General features: G+C 34.9%; 1 protein-coding gene and 1 long non-coding RNA gene across 4 annotated transcripts in view; one reads left to right on the top strand and one right to left on the bottom strand.

Moving 5' to 3' along the window:
* Window positions 1–431: 431 nt before the first annotated feature.
* The window catches only part of LOC105318383 (eyes absent homolog 1), a 50,313-nt gene continuing 28,781 nt past the window's right edge, over window positions 432–21,963 (top strand). Inside the window, exons 1-2 of one of the 3 annotated variants that reach the window (XM_011415454.3) lie at window positions 432–605; window positions 4,562–4,694. In XM_011415454.3, coding sequence (XP_011413756.3) covers window positions 4,647–4,694 — 48 coding nt within the window. In that variant the 5' untranslated portion in view covers window positions 432–605; window positions 4,562–4,646. Of the gene's footprint in view, window positions 606–4,561; window positions 4,695–11,920; window positions 12,239–20,723; window positions 20,773–21,963 lie in introns of those variants that run through there. The other 2 variants (XM_034456821.2, XM_011415456.4) reach the window with 2 other exon arrangements.
* Window positions 16,186–20,791, bottom strand: LOC105318382 (uncharacterized). The gene is made up of 4 exons (XR_898483.4): window positions 20,650–20,791; window positions 17,918–17,997; window positions 17,395–17,618; window positions 16,186–16,742 (listed from the first exon to the last, which is right to left on the bottom strand). It is a non-coding gene; the product is annotated as an uncharacterized lncRNA (long non-coding RNA).

The following is a 21,963-nucleotide window of genomic DNA, read 5'->3' as shown; positions in this document are numbered from 1 at the left end:
GGATGACTATAAACGGAATCACTTATTTTTTATTTTTTTGCTCGTCAAGATTTCTGATGTTAGGTCCTCCCCACTTTCATTTTGCTTCCGACGCCACTGCATTTTTTAAATGTATACCCTGTGACGTAATATATATACACCCCTGGTATACCACTTTTTCCAGATTCAGTGATTTCGCAAAAGATCACAGAATGGCAGAATTATTTCAACACAGCAACATGTACAATATAGGCCTACAAGACAGAACGAATCAAAGAAAATGACTGATGTAACCAGTGCTACATTTTGGATGAAAGTTAAATATGATATAGATCAGGTAAACTATTATTAAAGTATGAAATATTAGATCGTCAATAAATTAATAACCAGTCCTGCATAATATTTCTCGCTGCATACATATACAGTTTTCACATTTAAATTCCCGCGGGGCAAATGGTGTTTTCGGTAAGAACACCGCGCCCCTCTGGTGCCTCATCTCGGCGGAGGTTTACCCAGGATTCTAAGCCGAATGGCGAATACGAGGAACTACGATCGGTGATATGTCAACAAGTTGTGTATTGTAGTGACCCAGGATGAAACGTGCAAGACTCGGGACACTCTATAAAGTAAGTGACAAGTCGTTTGCTATGATATCGACGTCATTTACTTCGTCGATATTGTAGGGAATTAGCACGTGTGTTTACAATCGATTTGTTGTCATATTTAAATGCCCTCGTGAGTGTTGCTGATGTTGGATTACGGTAAATTTCGCGCGAACCAATTTTTGGTTTGAAAATTATTATTTCCAATGATTGATTGCTTTTCTTTTATGCAGGAATGATCAGTTATAATTTTATGGTTGGCTTAAAGTGTTTATGGCAAGAAGGAAGCAAAAATCTTACACTTGTTTGTAAGATCTGTGTGTGTGTACAGTACCTTGTAGACGGTGCACATGTACACATGTTATGATGTATTGTGACCAGCTCTGCTCTATCATTCTTGCGTGCTTCCACTAGATTATTATTTTGGGTTTTCATCGTTTTGGTTATTTAAAGTTCTAGAGAAAAAGCTTTCTTAATCTTATTACTTTGTGTGTGTGTGTTTTGTTAAACTGAATTATATAAAATTTAACCCATTGGCATTGGCCTCTTCATTCATGTCATGGCAATTTAATTGTCAGAATGGTATCTGCGTGTATTTTAAAATTTATGGCATTGAAAATAATGTGCATATAGAAGCAGAGTGATATGAGCAAAATCAAATCAATAGCCCTCATCATGTTTTCTGATTTGAAATATCACAGTGTATGCTGGTATATACTGGCAAAAGAGAAGGGGGGGGGGGGGGCGGGGGCTGTTACATTTTTTTTTAAATGAACAATAGAATATATTTGTGCCTTGATTTAAAAAAAAGAAATACAAACATGCTCCAAAATTTAGATGATTGGATTATGATTAGTAATCCATATTATAATCTTAAATAATAATTTCCACACCTATGAAATAATTTTAATAATGAAGATATGTTTGTGTGTGTGTGAGAGAGAGAGAGAGAGAGAGAGAGAGAGAGAGAGAGAGAGAGAATAAGGAATATTAATCAATGTTTTCCATAATTTCTAGATAAAACATTTAATGGTTGTAAGTACACTAAAATAAGTGATTGAAACCTACTGAAAGGGTGTCATGAAAATATAGACATCCTTGAAAAAGATAAATGTGATAATTTCCTGCTACATATTTTACAACAGTAGTTTTTTAGTGACATATCGGTCTCTAGATTGAAAAGCAAAACATAGATTTGATTTATTATCATCTAATCCAGGGTTGAATGTCACATTATTCCAGTTGATCCCTGCAGTATCTAAAGGGAAAATCTACAACTTTTTATGAAAGGCCCAAAGCACATGATTTTTCTTAAAAAGCCTATTTAATTATAGGAATTCATGAAACATTCCATTATGCTCATTGAAGAAAAACAGGTCACTTTATTTAAAACTGTGGCAGGTTTATACTGAGTAACCCTTCATGAGCTAGGGCTATTTAAAAAATAAAAAATTGAAAAAAGTTAATTTTTTTTCCTCATACAAGAAGGAATGTAGCACAAAGTTGACATTCTACTTCCTGGGTACACTGAAATTACAGAATTGAAAAGCTTTTTTACTTCATAAGTTACAGGGAGTAGAGTAAATGCCAGCACAGGGAAAGGCTGATGATATACAGAGAACGTTTGCTCATAAATTAGGGGGAGACACCGATGCAGGGAAAAAGAAACTTCTGCTTCAAAAAGTCACTTCTTAGGCCATCGGATATCCCATTGTAAAAGGAGCTGGATTAATTTCATGGGTATTTTTATTTTTTTTTACCAAAAAGAAAGTTACATGATTTGGGGGGCTGCTGAGGGGAATCTGTTAATACTGTACCTGTGGAGTTTTTATGCTGGTAACTTGACTCCTGTGCCGGCGCCTCACCTGGTGGAGTCTGTAAATCTACACCAGTGACGCTATCAGCTTACTGCATGGCATGCCAAGAAATCCATCTCCCCCTCACTACAAACATAATGAGATTCGCACGCTTGCACCACCAGCTCTGCCCGTACACTGTAGTCAAACTCTCTCCCTCCCAGAGATCCTTGTCAATGTGTAATTCTTGACAAGTAGTTCCAAAAAACAGATATATGCTTTGTGATTTGAAAAAAGAACTCAATTTTTTATAAGCCTTGTCAGGTCTTGTGATTTTTTTATGGTTCTTCACAATTGATGCTTAAACGATACTGAGTTTTATCAGGATAAAAGATCTGCATTTTTAAGAAATAAGAAAATTTCATTGAGAAATTTAATCTGTGAGCGTATATCATAAAATCCCTTTTGTCTCTAAGCTCTGGTTTCTGGGTTAAAGTGTATCCCCAGGTTTCTGACACCGGAATCATTAATGTTACCCTGAATATTTAATATTCTCCCTTCTTGGGAAATTGGATGGAAATTTTGTGTGAGTCTTTCAAATGAAAACACCAAACTCTCATTTCATATGTGGAATTTCCTAGAGGTTATCAGTTATTACGATAAGTTAGGGACAAAAAAGTCATATACACAATGGAGAAAACACATGAATTGTACATGGATGTACAATATGGAAGTCTTCAAAAGGGCCCCTTGGAAACTGGCTGTAAGCAATCTTCAGCACCCAGTGGAAGTATGCTTAAATTTTTGAAGTCATGTGTTAAATGTATCTGTAAGTTTTGCCCTACAAACAAGAATGAAATGAAAGGAGAACTTGTTGGTCCGGCAGACATTTGTACAATATTGAGATAGAATGGGTTTTTGGTCATAATCAAGCAGTTACATATGTATGATTAATGTCTATTTTAACCAATATTTAAGTTGGTATACCAAAGATTATAAAGTGTAACAGTTTATTAAAAACATCTTATTCTTTTTGCTCAACAAGTCTTATCTTACAAAAAACTTTACAAATGTACGAGATAGAGCGTGGTTTTAAAGGTCAAGGTCAGATGTAAACGATGGAACAGTTTACAGTAAGTTCAAGGTCATTAACACCACAAGGGCTCTGAACAATCCAATTTCGAATTCAAAATAGGCACCTTTTTCTAGCTGATCATATTTATCTTCCAATCATCTTGAGGTTACAATAAATTTGCTAACATAAGATACTGTAAAATGAAAATGTGATGAGTTTTTAGATCTGTTGATTTTCCCCAAACCAAAGCTTAGTTATACAATTTTAGTGGTCTCAGCCGCTGTACCAAAATGTGCCTTGAGAGCCCTTTACCATATAAAATTTAATTCCACTGATATACTGTAATCACTCAACGTATATCTGGTAATTTTTGCTATGATCTAATTTTCGCTGTTTTTCGCAAACTATTGATAACACGGAAATTATATTCTGGTTTATTTTCTTTAAAAAACTTTTTAAATCGCAAAAAATGATGGAAATAAATTAAAAATGCTAAACATTTTCCCCATTTCCGTAAACTTTGTGACACACGAAAAAAAGGGATGTATTCAATGTTCAATGTTATTTTGTGGAAATTGATTTTTCAACAAGTTAGCATAGATTTGATTTAGCATAATTCTGTATTTTATATATTGAAGCATGTTCATGCTACACATTTATCTATTAACTTGATTTAGCAGAAGCTATTTTCCACAATTACAAACAGCCATGGTAATAAGTTTACTGTATTCTAACAATGAAAGAAATGAAACTTAACTCCCAACAGATTAAAAGATATTTTACTTTTACTGTTATTCAATGGGACATATCATCAGTGTTCAGTCTTTTGTTATTTTATCTTTAATACTGTAGATTCCTAATTAAATGCAAGGAATTAATATCCACGTAAAAATTGCGAGAAGTGTCCTTTGCAGATATCAATTTTAAGATCTCACCTCCCATTTTTTAAACAGTTGTGAACCTCATATATGAAATTAAATCAAAAGTTTGGTGCTCATGGTTTAATAAAAAACAGCAGACTTGCGGAATTAAGTACTGGTGTTAAATAAGGAATCTACAGTAATTGATTTGATATTTAAGTATTATATAATATTGTTTTGTTTGAGCAGAGTCAATGGACAGGCAATATTTGAAACACCTTCACCAGTAGTTCCATTAGCCTGTGTTGTGGAGAAGGAACACAGAATGTAAGACATGATGAAAGGAGAAGGCAAGAGAAGTCCCTCACCATTTGATACAGCAGTAAGTCACTACTCAAAGACTTCATAGTAAATGTTGTTATACTGGCTGTATGAGAGCTATATTTGTCATGAGGTACCATTCAAATGAATGCAAATAATTCAGCTGAATCAATCTTAGACTTATGAACAAGTTATTTTTCATTTTAATAAATGGTCCTCATCATTTGATACAGCTGTAAATGTTGTAGTTTAGCCCTCATCATTTGATACAGCTGTAATTGTTGTAGTTTAGCCCTCATCATTTGATACAGCTGTAAATGTTGTAGTTTAGCCTTCATCATTTGATACAGCTGTAATTGTTGGTGTATGGTCATCACTATTTTTGACAGCTGAAATTGTTGTTGCATGGATACATCTGTGTTTGCTGCTATATAGTCCTAATCATTTGATTCAACTGTTGTTGCATGGCCTGCATCATTTGATACCGGTACATCTGAAATTAATGTTGTTTGGCCCTCCTTATTTGAGATAGAGCTGTTATTGTTGCTGTATGGTAATTATCATTTGATATTGCATAACATGTGAAGTTGATATTGCCTGGCCTGCATAATCTGATACACCTGAAAATATTGTTGTTTGGTCTTCATCATTTGATACAGCTATGATTTTTGCTGCATGGTCCTCATCATTTGATACACCTGAAATTATTGTTGCATGGCTATCATCATTTGAAATATATGAAATAGTTGTTGAATGGCCTTACTTATTTGAGATACAGCTGTAATTGTTGCTGTATTGTACTCATCATTTGGTACAGCTGTAATTGTTGCTGTATTGTACTCATCATTTGGTACAGCTGTAATTGTTGCTGTATTGTACTCATCATTTGGTACAGCTGTAATTGTTGCTGTATTGTACTCATCATTTGGTACAGCTGTAAGTGTTGCTGTGTTTGTTTTTGTATGGCCTGTTTCTCTTGGTCCTCATTATTTGATGAAGCTGTTATTGTTGCTGTATGGTGCTCTTTATTTAATACAGTTGTACAGTACCTAACACCAGAAAAAAACCCAACTAAACCCCTGGTTTACTTTTTGGGTTTTCTTTGGGTTTACTCTGGGTTTGCGTTTTGAAAATTTTGGGTCCATGCGGGGTTTATTTTGGGTTTACTCAGGGTTTACTTTGGGTTTACTTGGAAATTTCTTTTGAGGTCAACTGTATGCACTAAAATGTGAAGCAGACCTGTCTATTATTTTACCATCCTACTGCCTGCAATTCCTGCCCCTTGTATATTCCAAATACACAGCGTCAGCTTTCAGGGATATCCTTCTGACTCTTTGTGTCCACTCTGGGTTTACTTTGGGTTTACTCTGGGTTTACACTGGGCCCACTGTAAACCCAGAAAGTAAACCCAGGGTTTAGGAGGGGTTTACTTTCTGTTAGGTTAGGTCTGATCAGTACTGTAATTGTTCTTTAAACCTCATCAATTGATACAGCTGTAATTGTTGCTGTATGGTCATTATTTGATACAGCTGTTATTGTTGTTGCATGGAATGCATCAATTGATGCATCTGTGTTTGTTGCTATATGGTCCTCATCATTTGATTCAACTGTAATAATTATTGTTGTTGCATGGCCTGCATCATTTGATACATGTACATCTGAAATTGTTGTTGTTTGGCCATCATTATTTGAATCAGCTATATATGTTGCTTTTTTTGATGCAGCTGAAATTGTTGTCGCACAGCCTACATGATACAGCTGTATATTGAATAATTTCTTTGTTTTTTATGGTCCTCAACCTTTCATTTATTGAATTGTGTTGTAAATATTAGACATTTGTTAGTTTTTTTTACCATAAGATGCAGATATCTGTTAAAATTCTTACCAACATTCATCTGTTATTATATAGTCCCCTACCTGTTTCACCGGAGGGGACTATAGCTTTCCTCTCCATCTATCTGTCTGTCCCACTTCAGTTTTCCACACTTTTTTACTTATGCATTTGAGGAATTATATGAAATTTGCTGAACAGCTTCAAAATGTCAAACTACAGATCAAGTTTACACTTTTGTAGTGTCTGATTGACATATTTTTGAGAAAATTGATATTTTTTATTCCAATTTGTTAATGTTCGGGTTCGTTATCGGGTTCAGTGTGTATTGAATAAACGAGGATAGAATAAAGAGTATTATTTTCCCCATATTTAATTTAATTTCTATATCAACTATATAGTTTGAATTTCCTCTGTTCTTTTATTTCTGATTATAGCATAACATCTCGTTTATAATAATTATGAAATAGATGTATACTTCGAAGCTTTCATAGAATAATACAAACTGGCAGGGGACTTGTATTGCTTATGCAATACTCTCAGAATGCTTGTTGTAACATAGCATACAACTGTATTACTTGTCTGGAGACAAGTCACATTTCATTCATCCTCATGTTTAAAAGTCCCTAACATTATGTTGAAGCTGTTGCTGTTATATAAAATCAGCATTGAGTTTGTTTGTTTGTTTACAATTACAAATGGTCTGAGATCTCTTCTTTCAACTGTTACTGAACAAAGTTTGAGATCTTCCCATTGAGTGATGCTGTGATTGTTGTAACTTTGTGGCATGAATAACAGTAATACTGTCAGATCTGTTCCTTACACTACCTGGTATATCCTGATTATTTTTTCACTCGTTACTTATAAGGTTGATATTAAAATATGGAGATTATGTAACATGTGTTATTTCCTTGTATGTTTATCTTGCATCAATATGAAAGGAAAAAAAATATTCCTTGCTAGATACTGGACCTACGGTAATTTTTATGTTTTGAATGTTGAAAAAAATAGTGCCATTAATTTCATCAAAAGCTTTGGTTGTTTGTGTGAAATAGCAATTTGACTGTTTGCGACCTTAAGTTTTTGGCTTTTGGTATCAATAGTATTTGACTACTCGTTGTTTTGCCTTCAAAATAACTGCATGTTTCACTTGAGCCCAAAGTGAATACTGTAAAACAAGAAAACTTGGCGCACTTTAAATTTTAGCGCCATTGGCGCAAGCGCCTCTGAGCGCTAAAATTTGTAGTGCGCCAAAGGTTCCTCATACTATTCACTATGTTCAGGCTTCAAATAATCACTACGGCCTATTTAATATATCATTACACTGGAAGTGCGGGCTTACGTAATTTCGGCCATGCGGTGTATTACACACTCACACAGGTAAACAGTATGGATTTGCCAAATAAACATGGACTAAATAATTTAATTGAATGGCTGTTAGTACCTATCATTATCACCTTCATAGTTGGGTTTCTCCCCGTGTCAACTCTCTTTAGCGCCTCGAGGTGAAAATGTGATCAAGCGTAGCGATCATTCACGCTGACAGTACATGATTACTACCAGTTTATTCACTTCAAAAACGAACATTGCACAATCATTTATTACTGTTCTTTACAAGTTTTAGAAGTTTAAAAGTGCTTTTTTGGATAAAAATGCACAATGATAAAACTGTAAAACGTCTTACAAAACATTCATATAAAACATGAATTAAAATGATCATATCACATTCAGAATTCCTGTGGTTTCAAACGACTTTACAAGCAATTCTTTTCTTGCAGTAATACTGTCAAAAGCACGGACGAGCCACTGGGCATGCACAGGTTTTAATACGGATAACTTGAGGTTTATTGAAGATACAAGGCTCTCGTCGTCACTTTTCTCAGACATTTTATCGAGAATTGAGTCGGCGTACCACTTCTGAAATTCTTTTTTCAGAGCACCTTTGAATTCTTTGTTTACTAACTGGTCAAGTGGTTGTAACTGATCTGTGCAGTTGGGGGATATATAGACTAATTCTATGTTGTTGCGTTTTAGGATCGCGCGAGCCTCGTCGTCCTGATGACCCCTGAACAAGTCCCAGAGTAACAAGGCCTTCGATGTCGCTTTGATACCAAGTCGCTTTCTAGTTGATTTAATGTAGGGAATAATGATTGAGTTCACCAGCCTGAAAAAAACCCCGAAAAAGTTAGTCATTACTCTGGAAAGTTAACAACTTTCTGTTTTAAATTATTAATATTTTATAGTAATTTTTACTTACTCTCTCGTTGTCACTGAGTTTGCCCAATGATTTTCTGACTGCGTAATGGCCCAACCCTCGGGAAACTTAAACTTGGGGTGACATGCAGGAGTTTTTCCTTCATAGATGACTTGCGGATCGAGAAGAACACCTGATGCGGTGCACGCCAGAGTCACAGTAATCTGACGCTTATCATCTAAACCCGTAATCTTAACTTGTTTGTTTCCCTCGAGATCCATAGTCCAGTTTCCTACAGGAACAATATTGACACCTGTTTCATCAACGTTGATAATCAAAGACTCTGGGATGGAGTGCTTCTTGACAACTGTTTTAATTTGCTGTAGGACTTAGTCCCTTTCCGTTTTGCGTACCCCATTCTCCTGAGAATCGATTCTGCCAGAGACTTTTCTATTGTTATGGGCCTGCAGAATTCACTTAACAGAGATTTCTGATGAAACATTAGCACTGCACGTGAGATGGACATAACTATCCAGGTATTGACGATACCCCCGTTCAATCTTAATTTTCATATGTTGTTTTGTACTAACTCGTCGTATTTACCTAGCATCAGTGGTCGACCCCTGTCTCCTTTCGGTAATTCTAAAACTCTACGGCAAGGGGTTCTGTCTCTGCTTTTCATATACGCTTTCTTCAGATTACGGATAGTACTTTCACGCATGGGTGAACCAAGTTCCGAGGTAAAATGTCTGGAAGCATTCATGACTCCGTTCTCTTCTGCATATTTTCCAATTTTGGCTCTTATTTTTTTCCGCTTTGGTGTCTTCGGCAGTTCTAAAGAATCATTAATAAATTCACATAATTCTGCTTCTTCTTTGCTGTTTTCTTTTTCTGGATCAGGTAGAAACTCGTCACGTTTCCGTTTTTGATAAAGTTTAAGATCGACATTATGACACGTCCATGCAATGACCACACCTCGGGAAGAGTGACTTCTAGTATATGTTTACCTGTGTACGTGAGTTATAATTCAATGCGATTGTAATTGCGTGCTTGAGTGACCACAAAATATACTAGCTAGTAATACGGGTGTGGATCCAACAAGAAAATTTAAACTAATAATTTTTTTTTTTAAAAAGACGCGTGTGCTAAAATTTATTTGCGCTAATGTATTAGCACTTGCGTTTGCTCTAAAATATGTATGCGCCAAATTTTCTCGTTTTACAGTATATAGCTTGCACCAAGTTCACTTTTTTGCATAATACTTCAATATTCATGAATATCTTATGTTACAAACTGATTTGACAGTCAGGCTGGTTCAAATACTGGCGCAAGATAGCTCAGTTGGTAGAGCACCTGACTAGAGATTAAGGCAGCCTGGGTTTTAAACCTGATCTGGTCTGTTGTTATTTCTCCTGTCCCATTACATTTTGGTTCTGGACCAACCCCAGGACTGACAAGTTACATCCTTCCAGGAGAAGAACCTAGGGTGATCTTCAGGGCCAAAGATCATTTATGGGGGGAGGAATGTGACAGTCAGACCAGTTCGAATACCAGCAGCAGATAGCTCAGTTGGGAGAGCACCTGACTAAGGAGTCAAGGGGGCCTGGGTTCGAATCCCAGTCTGGTTTGTCATTATTTCTCGTATCCTGTTACACTATATGCATTAACTAGAGTGTGAAAAGTTCAGGAATTTTAATTAAATGTGCTTTAATGTAGTTGTTGCTTTTGACCAAATTGTTAAAATGAACAAGCCTACTGAAAAGCAAAAAAAGAACAACAGAGATTAGGCTGTTGACCAAGGTTACTAGGGGAAGCTTTCCAGTAACACAAGAAATATTTTACATTTTTGTTCCTTATCTCTCACCCCCCCCCCCCCCCCCCAAAAAAAAAAAAAAAAAGCCTACAAATTTTGGAAATACATGAGGAGCAAGAAACATAACTGCATCACAAGTACAGTGTTTGCCTAGAGTTATCCTTCTTTGAATGAAGTGTTTAAATGGTCTCTTGGTCATGAGAGTTGTTTTCCAATATTGACATGTAATAGGCCAACACTGGGCCTTAGTTTATGATAAGCTACAGGACTGTGACTTATTACAAGAGAACCTCGATAAAAACAAAGATTAAACTCATTACCTCTTTGATAAGAATATTACGCCTCAAGCTTGCCAAGCCAATAAATTGTCCGCAGCTACATGTTGGCAACAGGCAACTTTAATAGAGAAATAGCCATTTCAGAATTCAATGACCTCTGGAATATTTAACTGATACTATCAGGGATTAGCTTCACGATTCTTGAGCTGAGAAAATAAGCAAAATCTAAGCCACTTGTTTAATATATTTGTTATTTTCCCTTGTCTGGAAAGGTTCAAGAAAAACATCTGAATACAGATTACAAACATCTGGTTTGGTGTAGAATCTTGTGAAATATTACGGTAATTTACAGCATATTAAAGAGGTTTTAAGTGGATTTACTATGCTGAAAGTAAAGTTGAGTCTAATTAATTAGAATGTGAGCTAAGATTTGACAAGAAGAGTTTCCAACTACTGCAGGGGAGCAGTCTTTGTGGGGAGCCCCCTGCCGCTGAGAATAGCACCCTCATTCCCCCCTGAACCCTGACAGTTTCCCTGAGTTATTGGTAGAATGAACGATCCTCAACGCCATTCTAGTTTGACATATTTTACTTAAAAAACAAGTTGCCTTGTTTTATGAAGTCTCATAAAGAAAGCCTCCTGCAGCTGTGAAGCGAGGGGCTTATCATTGGTTTTGATTTGATTTCCTTCCCGAAACATGAATTGTCATAAAGGCTCAATCAGTTCCATAATTTTACGATTACCATAAAAATTATTTGTTTCACAGCAATGAAGATTTGAGTAGTTTTTAACACGTGAGGGTGGAAAGAACCTCACCACTGCTATCTATCAACAGATGTGTGGAACAAGTGATCGCGATCCACAGATAAACTTAGGCCGGATTATGTAGTCAGATTTGCTTCAACTTTTTTTTTTTGCACCCTTAAATTGTGAAATCGTAAAATAAGCGAATTGAGAAGAAATGTTGCAGGTGCTGACTGTATGTGGTCAAAAAGTTCGCCGCGGAGACATACTTCTGCGGGACTGAAAAAATTATGAAGGGGGTCTAGAATTTAATACATTCATCACCAGAGTATATGACATTGGACTTCGGTGTTAGTATCATTTTAAAGGATAGGGGCTTGTTACATTTAAAACCTCCACCACAGTATTGAAATTCTGATCCAAATCTTGATATGATGCAAATCTGAATGCTTCTAGTCTTGAGTGTTGCATGTTAGATGAAGGGTAATCTGTGTGCCCATAAACTGGAAATTTATTAATTTTGTTTCTGTTGAATCAATTTTGCTAATCCCCTATTTTCATCAACTGTTTCTTCTTGGGACCAGTCTGATTGAAACGTTGTCATCAAAGACCCATTACGATATGGATTAGAAAAATGCCTCAAAATATTGATGGAAACAAAATGTGCTAAAACAGGCGGATTGCATGCTTCTGAAAAACATAAACTGTTATTGGCGTGACAGAAGAGTACGGAGATTGAGATCGAGTAAGTTGTTTTGTAGAGGCTGAAATATGAAATTATCTCAAATTTATATGATGCATTAAATTTAATAATTTAAATACTATACTGATTTGGATGCTTAATTAAGTTCATTTGGTTAATTCTAATAATCAGTTCTGCAATTGCATGTTTAATTTAATATTTCATATTTTTTATAAGTGCAAAGTTTAGATATAAATTATAATTTGTATGATAAATTTTAAAGAAGAGAAAAATTGATGAAAATGAGGTTTTCAAAGTATTAAACGTTAGTTCCTGAAGTATTGTACAACTGTTTATTTAATGATCCCTGTGTATATCCTCCGCAGAATTAAAATTTACCTGGGCTATTTCATTAGGCGGACACAGAGTCCTCAGGTGCCATGTCATTTACATTTACTAGGGGTACGATCTCATTGTTATCTAATGTGTTTTCTTGTGACTGGTAGGGACGTTAGAGATTTTAAATGAGAGAGTGGAGTGTTTGAATTGTCAGTGGGTGTAAAATTCTCCTCGGCAAGTGATGACTAAAGCATGTAGAGGTGACATGTGTTATTGTATGCTTTCTGTCCAGGTTCCTTGTTCTAACGAGCGAACCAGCTTCCCGCTACACTTTTACATCTGTTATTTTTTATTTCTTGTCAAAGCTTTAAAAATAAACTCTTCAATGCATCATTATGCTAACCCAATAGTTCTACCATTGATCTAATGTATCTGCCGGATGTTTCCAAAACTTTTCTAGAGTTTTCATCAGGTTGAAAAAATGCGGATGCCACAGTATTTTGATGAAGTTTGGTGGAAATGATGATTACTTCTATTTTGCAGTACTATATTTTCATATCGACAGCAACACTCAATGTGTACCCTGTGCATGTTCTGAAGTACTGGTAATTTAATTCAGAAAATAGACTAAATTTATTTGCTGGCATGATTTGGTTATGTGCTTTGATATTTTTTTTAATCCTACTTAAAATTTTCAGAAATCAATCTGGCTAACTATCAAATTTCGCTAGTCATTGCAACAGCTTTTTTCCTCTGTTTCAGTTCAAGGCATACTTTTATTACAAAAATTAATTTTCATAAAGTTGTTCAGATGGATCAATGATAAGCTTTAATACCTTTGGTCCTGTTTCTAGAATTTCAGTAGTTGATTTCAGTTGTTTCCAATTGGGAAAAAAAGCATTTTTTTAAACCTACATTTAAAAATCCTTTAGAAAATTTCCCCCAAAATCATTGCATCTATATTTACAGATATACTCCAGTTTTATTGTGAATTCATGAAAAAACAACAATATGATCAGGAAAAAATAAATAAAAAATTTCCCTTTTGTCATTCCAAATTTAAAACATTATTATAAAGCAGTTGCCTAACTTCATTGAAAGAAACAAAAATAGGAAGTAATCTGAAAGTTAAACAGAAAGCGCGTAAACACGTGAGCCGGATTTCTCTGAAAGAAACGAAAATCCTTGTCCGATTTGTCTGAATTTACCTAGTGTTTTACACCTCATAGTTAGCAAACACTTCCCTATTTGTTATTGTCAATGGAGAAACAGGGTCAATATTTTCTCATTAGCATTAGATAGAGGATTTGGTGGTATTCTGGGAGATAGGAGTCTGTTGCTTGTGGCGGGCTGAAGAGTCTAGCAAACAGAGAGGATCTGTCTCCAGTCACATCGCGAGAAGGCCCGTGATTGATGTCAGCTCCCCAGTAGCACTTCTCCCAAACTTTTGTTCATTTTGTTTTCATGCTTCTTAAAACCTCCTTTCCAAATATTGACTTTCAGCAAAGTAAGTCCTCTGCAGCTTTTTGAGCGAAAAGTAGAATCAATGTGCGGCACGTGGAAAGAATCAGTCTGCTGAACACATACTGCGTGTATGAAAACTTTCGTAAAAATACACCAAACGGCAATGTCTCGGCGATCAGGACTGTCAGTTAGAACCTTTTTTCGAAGCATAAACACAAAGATTTCTCCACAAATATTCCAGCGCTTGCTTTGTGTTAAAAAGGGTCCAAGAAGTTAATTGTCATAGACAATGAGGTTTGGGGCTTTCTTATTAGGTGTTGTTCCAGTTGAACGCTCAGAGAAAATAAAGGATTCTGGGTAATTACAGACTGCCTGGCATTTGATGGACCAGGTTATTGTTGAATGTGTCGGGGTTCACACCAATTTTGGTTTTACTTGTAGGTCAATAATTTGATCGAGTATTTGGGTATATTATGGCAGGACTGACTGTATGATGGATTTGTCTCGGGCTGGAGCCGAGTCGCGCTTGTACCCCGGCAGATGTAACCATCACCTCCCCCTCTTTTTGAAGTTTAGATAATCTTTCAATGGGTCCTATTTTTTATTTCTTCCCCCCTGCCGAGTGAAAGAGTTTAGCGTTTTTATCTTCGCATCAATCTAAATTTGTTAAGATTGATTATGAAGTTATTTCTCGTTATCCTGAATATCTCTTGTTATGTTTGGCTCAGGGCTCCGAGGGATGTTATATTATAATCTTTTGTGTAATGATTTTTAATCAATTTGAAAGTGCCACAAGGTTCTGATAAGAGGCACCGCAAAATGTCTACCTGGAGACTATGAGATCAAAAGAAAAAACCGTAGAATTCATTTTCGCCACATATTTCACAGTTTGTGATTGTCAATCGTAATTTTGGTCTTGGGGGCTTTATCATATAACAACATCTTAACAATTTTTAAAGCTTATTAAGGTTTTATTCTAAACATCAAGTTTTTAAAAGTTTGTGTGAAGTTTTGGATCGTATTACCCAGCAAAGAAAATTTCTTTCAGGAATCGGGTGTCAATTCACTCTTCAGCATTATCGATAAAAAGCTTTTCTTTTGAGTAAATATTTTTTATCACTAGAGTAAACCTTACGCAAAATTGATCATAATTAGATAATTGACTTTTCAAATGTTTTATACTTTCATAAATGCAGGTGAAGTTTCCTTCTTAAATGTGCCTTTTTAAGATCTGAAGATGTTGTGATAGAGTGTGCATAGTATCTATTTTGTAATACTTAGAGGAGGAATATTGTTCTTTTATTTATGAATATGCTTTTATTTGACCCAGTTTAAGGTACAGTATCAATACTGAAATCTTGTATAATTGAAAATGATTACGATAACTGATCTACGTGCTCATGTACTTTGTAGAAAATACTCACTTTAAAAATATCATATTGCTCATTTTTTGGAAATTTCAGTAAAACTCTTATATTTGTGTTAATTTGAAATGAAAACATGTGAAATCCAATTTGATTAAAACCTGTAGTTTGCCCCTGTTTGCGACAGTTCATTACGGGTACATGCCCTGCTGCTGTTGTCATGTTGTTAGGTTACAGTAACTTTCTTTCTAGTCACCTGTTCAGACTCCACACAGACAATAGCCAGGTACTGATATATCAGAAACTAGTAGATTACAAGTGGCAAGGTGTTTAGTTAGTACATTGTCATGGTAACTGCCGGCATTAGGATTACTGACGATAGGTTAGTGCAAGTTAACTGAGAGTTGTACTGTATTTCTAAGGCTATATATCTAAAAACAGAATAATCATAATTATATTCCATGTATCAGCTAAAACAAATCTTGATGGTGTGAAATTAATAAATATACCCCCCCTCCCCTTTTTCCTAAAGCATTTTTGCTTGTACATGATTTTGATGACACATGTATGCAGATGATGGTGGTTTTTCCCCATTATTGTATGTGTACACCTGTTTAAGGTTACCTGTGGTTGAAATCGATGAAAAAATTAAATTTGTATGTATAAATTTGTGTTTTGATAATCGATATTTCAAGACAGAAAAGTTATATGCCAGTGCACACAATGTTAGTGCATTTGTCTTTGAATTTGTATTTCGATTTATATCAGTATGCAGATTTAATTGTTTTTTAATTATGAACCAAACATCTGCAAAAAGACATCATAATATGTTCACAAAATTCAAGCAATCTATCAGTGTTTCTAATTCTTTAAATCCATTTGAAGTGCATAGCTTTCTACAAAAGTCTGAAAGGAAAATGAGTTAAAAAAGATTTTAATTTTCAATGATGTCACAGACAAGCGGCATCTTCATTGTCTGAAGGTCACTGTTATTTAACACTATATACAGCTGCTGTCTTTTTCTGTGAAAAAGAAGGGGGGAAATGAGGAATGAATTTTCCATGCATCAGGCCAACGGCTTTTCTAAGTAGGCCAAGTAAAGTTGTAATTGTGAATTATGGGTGTATAAGGATTTTCAGAAAAGAAAAAAAATGAATTCAAAGATAATGCAGTCAGTGGGGCGATTTACGCAAAGACAACTTTAAAGCCTCCTTGTTTCACAGCTGACGGAATAAGCCTTTATTTCTATTCAGTCATTTTGCATGTTAGGAAACTATTTAAAATGCAGAATTAGAATCTTTGTAAACAAGGCTCGACAGAAACTGCATGCCATCACACGATCCATTTTATTCTCCTCAGAATTGCTTGTTTGGGAGTTCTTTCTTCTGACACAAGTTTATCTGTTTTAAATACAGAAAAATTTTGAAAAGCACATCTAAAAATAAGCCCTGTCATTTAAAAGCAAATCAATTCAAATTAGCCAGAGGAAAACTTAATGCACTTGAATCATGACTTTACCACAAAGACAGTTCTAATTCATCACCCATACCATTTCTAGTGGGGTTACTAATTTACAAGAGATACACAAGATGGTTTCACTTGTTGGATTAAAAAAATCTTTAATCAAATAACCTGGATGATAAAAAAGATGAATCTGCTGTTTAAAAATGCAAAGCTTGCTTCCCCACCCAAAACATGGCCCTAAAATATGAAAGGTACATTGTCTTTTGGCTAAATCAGTTTTTGTTGTAATGTTTAGGTATTATGGTTGATCGCCAATCAAATATTTTGAATGTTGGGTAGCAGATTCTAAAGTTGTAACATATATGTTGTGGGGCAGTATTAGGTTGCCGAGTTTAAATGAAGAGACGTAGGTTGGTACATGGAATTAACAACCAATGATCGCAATCAAGCGACATTTGAAACGTGGTCTGTGTCAACTTTGTAAATTTGATATTTCAGAAACATGAATTTTTCAGTATGATTTAATTGATTGTTGCAATCAGTGCCATCTTAATTAATGAGATGAATGTAAGATGACACATTAGAGACCTCTGCTTGTTTGTAGGTAAGGTCCTTTTGACAGGTGTTAATAGGTCCATGGTCCTGTTCAGGTTTGATTGATGGTGCCTTGAGTCAGTGGAACAGGTGCCCCTCTGAGTCTTACTCGCTCGAGTTAAAAGTTACTGAGTCAGCTAGGCGCTCGCTGTCCAGACTTGGCCCAGGTCTGGTGATGTAATGGAAGGGGAATGTCTAGGGTTAACAAATCAAGCTTCCTGGAATATTTGAGGAAAAATCATTTGTTTATTAAAGCCTATTGCTTTATTGACCCAGCCCTATCAACACTGGGAAAATTAAGTTAATTATGCTTTTGGTTTTCTACTACATGTTTTAAAAAGATATCTGCTACTGTCAATTCTTTGCACAGAGCCACTTATAGTTTATGTTGCGTATAAAATACTTGGAATGGAATTATTTTGATTTTTAAGAAATTATTTTGAATAAAAAAAAAAGGGAAAAATATTTATAATGTTACTGAAAAATAAGTAGTGTGCATGATTGAAAAGGATTCTACCTGTTGTTTCTATGAATCTGGTAACTGCGAGGACTTGATTAGAACGCTGGCTGCTCTAATTGGAGACTGTCAGCCCTGTCCTATAGCAAAAGTCTTCAGTCAACAAGCAAGACAACATAGAGCGGAAATGAAATGGGGGAAATTTTTCTATCCTGGAAATTGCCATCTTCATAATTGTTAAGGAAATTGTGAGGCTTGTTTTATTAGACAAGAGATTTAACTGTCATTTTCTCTAGAGCCTGTGAAGCATTAGAATTGCCACTCTTCTTGAAATTTTGCGGTCAGAGACTACCCTTATCAGAATGTATTTCTTTTGTCTCTTGATTTGAAAATGCATAAAAAATATTGGACTATATGTTTGCTATTAACAAACTCGAAATTTCTAAGTGCATTATACAACACTGCTGCAACAATTTCTGGACTTACTTTTCCACAGACTAATGTGATGAAGAAAGTTTTAACGGAAGGTTTCAATTTTCCAATTTTGATATGGACGTTGGAAATCCTTAATTTTTATTTTATTAAGTAATTTTCATGGCATACATTTTAATTTAGTCTCTGGAGGAAAGAAAGAGTTTTAGTAAATTTGGTAAAACACGGGGTGTCATGTAACAACAGAATAAAGGTTCCATCACTGTCGCCATAAAATCACACATTATTAAGAGTCTGCGCATTGAAGCAAAGAGAGAGAAGAATATTCATTTCTCTTGAACCATTCCTCAAGGAAATCAAGCAATTGGTTTTCTGTACCCATTCTTGGAATATATCATGTATGAATGGATTCCTACTGACAAATGGAATGTACTGGGTAGCTCAGGGTTTCCTAATGGCAGGATCCCTTTCTCTCTACAACCCTGCCAGAACATTTGTCTTAAGTCCACTTAGATCTGTTTATGGCATTTGATAGTTCTCATATGATATATGTTGTCTATACAGACTTTTCTCGGTAATACAAAGATTTACCGGTGTGCTGGGGTGGAGGTTCCAGAGGTACAGAAAATTGTTTTTACTCTTGGGTAGAGAACAAAACTGGAAATTTTGATGAGTGTATACTGTCAAAAGATACAGATCAGCTTTGATGTGCACTTTTATGAAATCTTTTGATTCTCTGCTTGAGCTTATTAATATGAGCACAGACAACCAGAACCGCAGAAGATTATAATAGAAGTAACTGTGGAATTGATTGATGCTATTGTTAAAGCAGACGACATTTGGCTTCAGCTAATTGTGAGTCGAGAAGGACCCGAAGTAACCTTTTTCATTTAAATGGACAGTTAATGATACATAATGCGCTTTATTACTTCGAGAAGCTTTCCCGTAATTCCCACTTTCAAAGTAAGCAAGTTGTTTAAATCGTTTGAATTGTGAGTTATGGAGGTTGGATAAAAAAAGGTGTATTATTTTCTCAATGAATAAAGTCAGCATTCAAAGGAATTTTCTTGGCTGAAAATTGTAGAGTGTTTCACATGTACAATGCAGATTTGATAATGCTGCTAATCAATCAGAAGAAATTGGTACATAATGATCAGGCGCACACACTCATTGCTGCCATCCCCGCAAACCTTTGGCCCCCAGTCTGCTCATTACCTACCTGGCCTGATTGCTTCTGGAGTGGAGGTCATTCCGACCTTCATTTGTCTTCCTTGTTCTTGTTTCAAGGGTAGACGAGGAGGATGGTGGTGGGGATATAGTTGTCCAAACCCCAAAACCGAAATGGCTGACATTTGGCTGCATTCTAATTTTGCATAATTGCAACATTAAAATCAAGTCTCTCAATTACCCATCAGCATATTTCTAATATTGATAACTTTTAGCATTAATTAAAGTTTTAAATTAAATTTTCATATTTATGGTTTCATGTACTGGTAATTGAAAATCTTTTGTGTTATCACCTCTCCTAAAGATCGCTTTGCATATGACGTTTTGTTGAATCATTTATTTAGTTTCATGTTTTTAAATTTTGTTTATGCCAAAGTTTTTGATAATACTTTTAACTTTAGCTTTTGGATTTATATAAACCATATTCATATATTATATGTCATATGTTTTAAAGCTTTTTAAATTTATTCTGTATGGTATATTTCAAAACCAATCAATATAGTTCATCATTATCAAAAACATTGAACTGCACAACCTGACAACATATTTTGGGGCTGTTCCACCTGTTGACTTTCTAATTATTGTTCACATGAAGAAATTAAAAGTGGAGATTCTATGAACAGTAAAATATGCTCTACTTAGGTGTCCACATATGCTATAAAAAAGTAGCAGTCATTGCAGAAAAAACAACTAGCTGACAATATAGGTTTTTCTTCCATGCCAACTTCCTTCATATCCAACAAAGAAAGAATTTTTCTGTTTACTGAATTTAAATTTTGGTTCAGCATAAACGGAAGCATGATGGAATTGGATTTTGGTCGCAATTTAGAGAACATCTTAAAAATGTTTCGTCAAAAAGCCGATTTAAAAATATACACTGGTAGTAGGCAAAGAATGAAAGAACATTGTTTTGTAGTGCATGTTTACATACCAGATAACAAAAAGTGACTAGTTTCACTTCAAAATGTTAATAAGGTGAAAAGCATCTTGTTAGCCCATGCATCTCTCTTTCATGTGTGTGCAGATTTATCAAATATGTCGATTTGTTAAGAAAACGAACAGTCTTGCTTATACCCAAAGGCCTCTTTGCTTCCAAAAGACAAAGTAAAATGAAACTAAAATGCAATATTCACCTATGATTTCTCCTCTCCACCAATGAAAGCCTGCAAAGTCTCCAACTGTAGCCCTATGATCTCATATAACCAGGTATTGTAGGTATCTGTCACATCATGGGATCAGACTGGCACAGGCCAATAGTAAGTACACTGTTTGAAATACATGCGCCGCTAAATATTTCTGTAACTTAATGATAACAGTTGTAAAAGATACAGGTACAATCTGCTTTCTTTATTTCCGTTGAAATGGTGCTAGGTTTGCATTACAAATATATTAATATGAATGTATAATATTTACTGTTCCATCAAGCCAAGCACAAAACCATATGAATGTTGAATTGTTTGATACAACAAAATTAGAGACAGTATTAGATTTCAGGATAATGTTTTCAGAAAGAATTGATTTATTGAATGTATACAACAGTAGAATATGAATTATGGTTTATTATCCCTAAATACATAAACAAAAGATCCCATAGAACTTCTTTGCACGCGTATATAGTGGTTGAAAATTGTATCCTAAATGCCACCAATTTGTGAGTTAGATTATTAGTAGTAAAAAATCATCCAATTCTATCCCTCCTTATACCTATGATCGTCCATTATAATGTAGCTCAATGAGAGACAAAAAATTTATTCACATGTGGTTTTGATCTAGAATTTTTTTAAATTCTGGTTTAATTAAAAAAAATTAAAAATTGGCAAATTATATAAGTAGAAATTGTCAACATAAAAAAAATCTCAAAGTAACAGAAAATGGATATAAGTATACAACTTGTATATCTAAAAGAGACAATTGACAATTTTAGATACTTACATTACCGGTAGTTGTGATCTAATTGAAAGAAAGGAATATGTCAATTTACTGGTACATGCTGAAGAGACGAATATAATGTTCGGAGATTGTAAATGTGCTTGTACAGAATATGTGAAGTATCAACATCAAAACTCTAAAATTTAGTGCATTATTACTTTATTGATGTAATTAATATCTTTGTATAAGTTAAAATTATTGATATCATAAATTATTTAGAGAAATGACAATAGAAATAGAATTGTGGGGTATGTTAAATTTTAACGCAAGGAAAGAGACAAATGAAATAAAAGATACATGACTTCTTTCACAGTACACCTGACTATTACTGTACGCTGTACATACCAGGTATATACACAGCTGTTTATAAGGTACATAATTTAGAACTGGATGTAGTAATTTGTCTTCAATTAGCACGCTAGATTTTACCAGATTAAGTTTGATTCGGATGCTAACAATTTGTTCATGCAGATAAGATTGGAAAATATTTTATTAGTGTACTGGCCGGTACTAGTTTC

Source organism: Magallana gigas, chromosome 7 (genome assembly GCF_963853765.1).
Source record: "Magallana gigas chromosome 7, xbMagGiga1.1, whole genome shotgun sequence".
NCBI lineage: Eukaryota > Metazoa > Mollusca > Bivalvia > Ostreida > Ostreidae > Magallana > Magallana gigas.
The sequence above is the reverse complement of the archived record's forward strand: the minus strand, read 5'-3'. Positions and strand labels throughout refer to the sequence as shown.